This window comes from Drosophila ananassae, chromosome 3R, assembly GCF_017639315.1.
Source record: "Drosophila ananassae strain 14024-0371.13 chromosome 3R, ASM1763931v2, whole genome shotgun sequence".
NCBI lineage: Eukaryota > Metazoa > Arthropoda > Insecta > Diptera > Drosophilidae > Drosophila > Drosophila ananassae.
This window is the reverse complement of record NC_057930.1, coordinates 27,134,707-27,142,583: the sequence shown is the minus strand read 5'-3', so window position 1 is coordinate 27,142,583 and position 7,877 is coordinate 27,134,707. Positions and strand designations below refer to the sequence as shown.

General features: G+C 57.8%; 1 protein-coding gene across 1 annotated transcript in view; it reads right to left on the bottom strand.

Moving 5' to 3' along the window:
- Positions 1-318: 318 nt before the first annotated feature.
- LOC6497692 (protein dachsous) overlaps positions 319-7,877 on the bottom strand; it is a 55,306-nt gene continuing 47,747 nt past the window's right edge. The window contains exons 11-12 of the mRNA XM_001961520.4: positions 4,788-6,088; positions 319-4,635 (exon numbers count right to left, since the gene is read on the bottom strand). Of these exons, the coding sequence (XP_001961556.1) occupies positions 1,277-4,635; positions 4,788-6,088 (4,660 nt within the window). The 3' untranslated portion in view covers positions 319-1,276. The remainder of the gene's footprint in view (positions 4,636-4,787; positions 6,089-7,877) is intronic.

Genomic DNA, 7,877 nt, shown 5'->3' with positions numbered 1-7,877 from the left:
GCAGACCCTCCAAAACTGGCAAATGGAAATAACTCCTCTGGAACCCTGCGACAGCGACTGGGGCAAGCCACGATAATGACGACAGGCCGGCTGCAGGGAGGCTGCAGGGAGATGTGGTGTGGCGATGCGATGGAGGCGGAGGTGTGGTTCGGGCCAGAAATCAGCAACAAATAAATGAGTTCATGCAACGTCTTTGAAATGAAGACAAAGTGGATGTCAGATCTCGGTTGTTGTGGCTTGTTTCTCGGTTTTGACTTCTTGGGCTGTCGGAAGGCGTCCTGAGGACGCTCCCCCCACTTTTCAGTAAAACAGCAAATGTTATTTTTACATTTTAAATATTTATTCTCTTGCTTTCGTTTCGCTATTTAAGACTAAGGGCTTAAAGCTAGAGGATCCTAATTCTGGAGACATTTTTACATCGTTTTTGCTAGAAGATACGGAATTACACAAGTAGCATCACACACAAGTGAACGAATTCTACGGTCTTACGATACGAGCTATAATAACTGGTACTACATATGGATAAGAAAAGACTCCCCTCCGGTTCATCATTCGTTGGTACGATACGCTCAACCTCCCCGTAATCATACTAAAACAACAACTTTTTACAATGTTTCCCCGCTCCCAGGGGCTGGATGGGGATGTGGATGTGGATGTGGGGGAATTGCGGCCGGGCCTGATCCCCTTTAAACAGGGACTGCCGGTCGCCTAAGTGCACTTGGGCGGGTCCTACGAGCAAAACTAGTTTAGAGTTAGTCCTACTCTACACTTATACTACACTTATACGACGAGCTTAGCCTACAGATACAGATACGGATACGGATTCGAGCGTCGGGTCGGTCGAGTTCGGTTCGGGGTCGCTAGTCTAGACTAGCCTAGGATCTAAATGCTTAAAACGTATGGCTGTTAAGCTCCTGCTGCTCCTCGCTCTTGGCTCTGTGTGCAAGCAAGTGAGTTTTCAGAGAGTCTTTGTTGGCTTTGTGTGGTATTCCTAAGCTCGATGGTGCCCCGTCGCAAGGACACCGGCCTCCAAGGTCGCAAGTGCCATCGGATACTTCAAAAATGTGACTAACATTACTGGCACTGGCGGCCTTGGCACGCCTGTCCCTCCTTCGGGGCACTTGGGCGCTGCAGTCCTAACCTAAAGTGTCGATGCAATATGTACAGGATCTAAGATGTGAGTGATGGGTGTGCGGGGGTGCGTGTTGTGGGTGGATGGGTGGTGCGCAGATAATACTATATGCATGTACAGCTCCTCTTCCAGCGTCTTCACTCCTCACATCCGCGTGCCCACATTGCCCCTCTGCGTGGGCTGGGGGGCGTGGCCGTGGCGCGGCAGCGAGACATGGGGCAGGTGGGTGGGCGGTCCGGCCCCCAGGGGCGAAATGGAGGGGGACCTCGTCGCCAGGGGCGAGAGCGAGGGCGAAAACGAAGGCGACATGGCCGAGGAGGTGCTGAAGCTCCCGCTCGCCTCGTGGCCGATCGGCGACCGGGGCAGATGTCCTGCTGCCAGGCTCAGGTGCGGCGGCAGTCGCATGGGCAGGTTTATCGCCCGGGGAGCCACGTTGGTGAGCAGCGGCGGCGGGATGTGGGCGGGAGGCGCCGAGGGAGGCGGCTTCAGAACCACGCTCCCCGCTCCCAACGAGGAGTGCGACGAGTGCTTGCTCTTGGCGGAGGAGGAGGCGCCGCTGCCGCTGTGGCCGCTGACCTCCGAGATGGTGTCGTCCTTCAGGCGGGCGATCTCGGAGAACACGTGGGCCAGTGGCTGGTACTGCGGCCCCCAGTCTAGGAGGTAGTCCCAGTTGTAGCTGCCGGTCAGCTCCTCCTCGCTGTGGACGATGGAGCTCAGGGAGCCGCCCACCTGACTACCTCCCACCACTACGGGAACGGGCACTGGGACTTCTCCGTAGCTGCCTATCACTCCGTGTCCGTGGGCCGTGCCAATCGTTCCTATGGATCCCGCAGTGGTTCCCGCATCGTCGACGCTGCTCCCTCGCTCGGACACCGCTCCCGCCACGTCGTTCAGCTTGGCGTAGATCAGGTTGGTGATGTCCGACCTCGCGGTGGTGTCCTCGTCGTGGAACATGTGCATCGGGTGGCTGGAGCCGGCCATGCTGGAGGCTCCCCCACCCACGCCACTGGGATCGTGGTCGACTATTCCCAGGCGGGCCAGGTACTCCTGCGTGTTCTGCACGGATATGTCCGAGATCCTGCCATCGTCGCTGCCGACTCCAGCTCCGCCGTTCCGGTGGTGCAGAGGACCCTCGTTGATCATGCGGATCTCCTCGTCCTCACCGTCGTCCTCTGCCGAGCCGCGGCCACTGGAGCCAGACTGCTCGGATCCGGATAGCTCGGAGGTGGTGGCTGCTCCGGAGCTTCCGGCATGGGGTCCGAACGGAGGAATCTCGTCGTACTTGGGCGGGGCAAACTGGCCGGAAGCGGCGCCCGCAGCTCCTCCAGACATTCCTCCCCTAATGGGAATCGTGTCGAAGGCGCTCGGATCCACGTAGCTGTTGGAGTTTCCGACTCCCACGGTCTCTGTGCTGAGGTGGGGTTTGACCACATTCCTGGGCTTGCGACTACGCATGTGGATGAAGAGGAATATGCCGGCGGCGGCGCAGAGGATGAGCAGGAAGGCCACCAGCAGGCCGATGGCCCAGTCGCCCATGGAGCCGCCCGATGCGCCTCCAGCACTGGCCAGATTCGTGCCAGGATGAGCCAGGGGATCCGGGGCGATCTCCACGACCGCCATGCTGCTCAGGGAGTTGTGCCGTCCCGAGGAGGCCGACACCACCAGGCTGATTTGCCGGCCGTCCAAGTACATGTTTCCGTCTCGGTCGCTGTCCAGCTTGAACTTCCGCTTGATCAGGATGGCTCCGCTGCTGCGGTTCACCTTGAAGTTGGAGTGGGGGGCACTGAGCTGGTACACCACCCGGCCGTCGGGGCCACTGTCCCCGTCGGTGGCCGTGACCTGGCCCACCACGAAGCCCTGCGGGAGGGCGACGGCCGCCGGCAGCACGAATCGATAGGTGCGCTCCGTAAACTGGGGGGCAAACTCATCCTTGGACTCGATCTCGATCCTCACGCCCACCCTGGCCTTCTTGCCGCCCATGTCGGAGGCCTCCAGCTGCAGGTCGTACCGCTGCCGCTGCTCGTAGTCGAACACGGCGTCCGAGGTCATCAGGCCCGTCACCGGATCCACGCGGAAGAGCTTCCACGAGCTCTCGTCGCTGGGGGCAGGACCTATGCTGTAGTTCAGCTGCCCGAAGGGACCTCTGTCCAGGTCGCTGGCTTGGGCGCGGAAGACGGAGCTGCCGACTGGCTCGTTCTCGGCGAGGAAGTGCACGTACTCCGAGAGCGGGAACTTGGGCTCGTTGTCGTTCTCGTCGTGGAGCTCCAGGCGGAAGGGCTGCAGGCTGCACAGGGGTCTGGGGTAGTGGCTGTCGCATGCCCGGATGATGAGGTCGTAGCTGGTGGCTCCCGTGTCGTAGTCCAGGCGGTTGTTCACAAACAGGACCCCCGTCACCAGGTCGATCGTGAACATGTGCTCGTCGTTTCCGGAAGTGATGTCATAGACCACCTCGGAGTTGGGATTGTTCTCCTGGTCGGCGTCCGTGGCCAGCAGCTGAGCAATGGAGTACCGCAGCGGGGCCAGCTCGCTTATTTCCGCCTCGTACTTGGCGCTTTTGTCGAAGACGGGGAAGTTGTCGTTGGCGTCCAGGACAGTGATGATCACCGAGAGTCCGGGAGTGGAGTTCGAGCTCGGCCCAGGCACGAAGGTGGAGTGGGCGTGGCTCACCACCAGTCGCAGCTTGTAGTAGTCGTTGCGCTCTCGGTCGAGGGGCTTCACCAAAACAATGGCCCTCGACTGCAGCAGCTCGAAGACCTCCTCCTCGTTGCCCGATGCGATGACGAAGGCCTGCTCATGGACTTCCTGGCCCAGTTGCAGGACTATCGATCCCAGGGGGGCTGCTTCGCTGATCTGGGCCCTGTACTGCGTCTGCTGGTATTGCAAGCGGCCCGAGCTGCTGTCGCCCGGCTGCACTCGCAGCAGAGTGGAGCTCTTCATGGAAGGCTTTCCCTCGTCCTTGGCCAGAATCGTGACAAAGTAGTCGCCACTGGGCGAGGCTGGGGGCTGCAGGCTGCTCATGTTGACGGACACCACCCCGCTAGAGGCATGAACAGAGAAGCCTTTCACTGGCGGGTCGATCAAGTACCGAATCCGCGAGTTGCTGCCTTCCGAGTCCGCGTCCGTGGCGTTGACTGTGAGCAGCTCCACCTCCGTGGACAGACTGTCGCTGATCTCGGACATCGTGGGCAGGATGGCGAAGTAGGACGGCGGCCGACGGGCCAGGAAGACGGGAGCATTGTCGTTCTCATCGGTCACTCGGATGGTCAAGGAAGTGCGCGCCTCATGGGCAGCGTCCGAGGCTATCACCTCGAGCTGATACTCCTGGTTCATCTCATAGTCCAGGTGGCGCTTCAAGATCAGCTTGCCGCTGTACCGATCCAGGGCGAAGATGTCCAAGTTCTCGGCTTCCACGGCGGAATCAGCTGCCAGGCGATAGGTGAGAGCGGGATAGGTGTCCACATCATTGGCGGAAATGGAGGTAATCACGGCTCCCAGTTCGGTTGCTAAACGAAAAAGAACAAATACGGAGACGAAAAGGTGTTATTTGGATGAAAAATTAATAGTTTAGTTATTTATACTAAATTAGTATTAGTTCCACTTGTAGTTCCTAATAGTATCTCTGTTTAAAGTTTAAAGTAACTATATTGTGACTCACCTTCGCTGACACTGACGAGGTTGTTGGGCGGGAAGGTGGGCTGGTTATCGTTCACGTCCACGATCTGCACCCTTATGGTGGCAGTGCCCGTCATCTGGGGCACTCCCTCGTCCGTGGCGATGATCTTCAGGTTGTAGATATCGCGGATCTCCCGGTCCAGCACGATGTTGGTCTTCACGATGCCACTGAAGGCGGGCTCTATGATGAAGGCGTTGTCATGGTTGCCGTCCACGATGTGATACCGCAGCCGGGCGTTGGCCCCCGCGTCGGCGTCGAAGGCCTGGACCTGGGCCACGAAGGTACCCTTGTTGTTGCCCTCGGAGACGGTTGCCACAAACTTCCGCTGCGAGAACTGCGGGCTGTTGTCGTTCTCGTCCTCCAGCTCGACCACCAACTCGGCGTACGCGGCCAGGAATGGGGCATCGGCGCTGCGAGCCACCAGAACCAGGTGGATCTCGTTGGGCTGGGTGTTCCTCAGGTCGAAAGACGAGGAAGTCAGTGCGCGCTGGGATCGTGTGGTGTTGTTTGAGTCGTCCTTCATCAGACTTTCCTCTGACTCCGACTCCAACTCCGACTCAGGGTCGTAGTGCAGGGCTCTGCCCCGATTCAGCGCCGACATAGAGGGCGTGGCGTAGCGATCGAAGTCGAGCAAGTGCGGCTTATTGACCCGCACCTCTCCGGAGGAGGCGTCGAGGCTGAAGACGCCGTCTTCGTTGCCGGCTCCGAACGAGAACTGCACCTTCTGGCGGCGACCGTCGCTCCGTAGGGCCACGACCTGGAGGAGCTTGGTGCCCGAAGCGGAGTTCTCGGCCACTCTCACCCGGTAGGTCTCGTTCTGGAAGTGGAGAACCGGAGCTCCCGGCGTGGCCTCCCCCACAAGGAGCTCCACGAGCCCGACGCTGCTCATCGGGGGAGTGCCCTTGTCCCTGGCGATGACCTCCAGCTGCAGCAGCTTGCCCGATTCGCTGGCCAAGCTCTGGGAGGCGCTCAGGGCGCCAGTGCTGGGATTGATGCGGAACTTGCCGCTTATTCCAGAGGCATCCCCCTTGAGCGAATAGGTCACCTCGCCATTGGCGCCCAGGTCCTCGTCATGGGCCTGGACTTTCAACAAAGTCTGACCTGGCTGGATGAGGGGGGCGACCTTTCCTAAGTAGGGATACCGCTCGAAGACTGGCCGGTTGTCGTTCACATCCAGCACGTGAATCTGCACAGGGACCGACGCCGACCGCACCTCGTAGCGTCCTCCGTCCGTGGCGACGACCATGAAGCTGTAGCTCGCCTGCAGCTCGCGATCCAGTTTGCTGAAATTAAATAAAACGAGGGGGAACCATAAGGAGCCGTCTCAAATAATGGCCTGCACACGATCAGTCGGCGATGGGCGCCGCTTGCGACACTAATTAGGTTTCTCCCAGGGAGCCCCTCCGCTGCACCAGCAGAAGACCACAACACACACTCGTAATCCCACTGACAATTAGCCACACGAAATGATTTGCAATTGATCCGGACAGAAGTGGAAGCAGCCTGCACTGGGCGGAATATCGTCTTCCAGAAGGTTCCAGAAGCCCCACTAATCCGAGACTTTCGCCCAGTGCATGGGACTGGGGGCTGACTGATAATTAAGTCATTTGTTTGCGGTCTTCCCGCCGGAGCTGCTCACTCGCATTAGCCCTCGCCTGGCTAGATTCCGGCCAGAAAAGTAATCCCAGCAGTCGGACTGCCTTCCTATTGCTATCGCGCGCTCCCCCCGTCCCTGGAGCACGCTAGCTGCCACAAATCATAAACCAAAATGATTACAATCCTTCGCAGTCGGCAGTCGGCGGTCGCCATGACAAGCCATGCCATTCCGTTCTATTCCGCGCTTGCATGTTGGCCAATAAAACGAATTTAGCAAATTACAAGCTCATCCCGGGCCAGGCCGGGCCGGGCCGGGCAGAGGGCCATTTTATGAATTGAATCAGTCAAAGCGGAATAAAGGAAAGCTGTCCGAGATGCCTTGTCCGAGAGCCTGCCCGGGCCCCTTCCGCCCCTCAGGAGCCTCTGAAACAAAGCAGCAGAAATGCTTTCAAGGGTCAGTCATCAGCCGATGTTGTGGTTGCGGCCGTGATTGTGTCGTTGTTGATCATCAACCGGGGACAGGGAGGAGGATCGGACAAGTTGGGGACTAGGCACTGTAGCCTGCACTGTGCGAAAATTACTATACTTGAGAGCTATTTTAATCTTTGAGCTTTATTTAGCAAACTCATCATTATTGATCTGATGGATCAATATTTTTAGCACCTTCCTCGAAATCGCAACTATTTATTGTTAGTTCCATGTTTTTTTGACAGTGCATGCCACTACTGGTTGCTCTGCTGGCTTGTCCATCGGCAGTCACTCAGCTATGGCCACAAAAACAAAGCGAAAACAACGCAGAGCTAGCAACATTGGCCACAACAAGCAAGCGGCAGGCACATTTTTGTCTGTTCCCGGTCTCTTTTTTGCTTCTCGGCAGACTCTGTTTCCAGTTCCAAGTTCCCTATACTCAAAATCCAACTCCAACTCCAAGTCCAAGTCCAAGTGCAATTCCAAGACTAACAACAACGTCACGAATTGTCCCTCAGTCCGTCTGGCTGTCTGCTCTACAATTCTTCTCTGTGTCCCATTACCTCTCGAGTGGCAGGGCCCCTTCGCTCCACAGCTCCACCGCCCCACCGATCCACTGGTCCACCGCTCCCCAGACCCTGAATCTTTATTCCCGACCCGACTCTGTTCTTTCGGCGGTGGCGGGATTTTGTTTTTATTGTTTGCCGACAATCAGCGAAAGATAAAAATTGGTACATGACAGCGGATCGCGTTTGTATAAATGGCAACACTGACGCTACTGTCATTTCTAGTCCCCGTCCCCCCAGGAGGCGGTCAGCGCGCTCCCCGACCGGAACTCGGGAAGACGGAACAAGCCATTGTTGTCATCATTGATTATCCATAAGCATAAATTGCCCCGGCGGAGTGGGGATCTTATTTTCTCTCTGTGCAGTTCTCTCTGTCCATTTGATGAACGTTTAGGAACTCCATTCCGGGCTCCGCCTTGGGCTATTTATAGCGAGGCCTGTG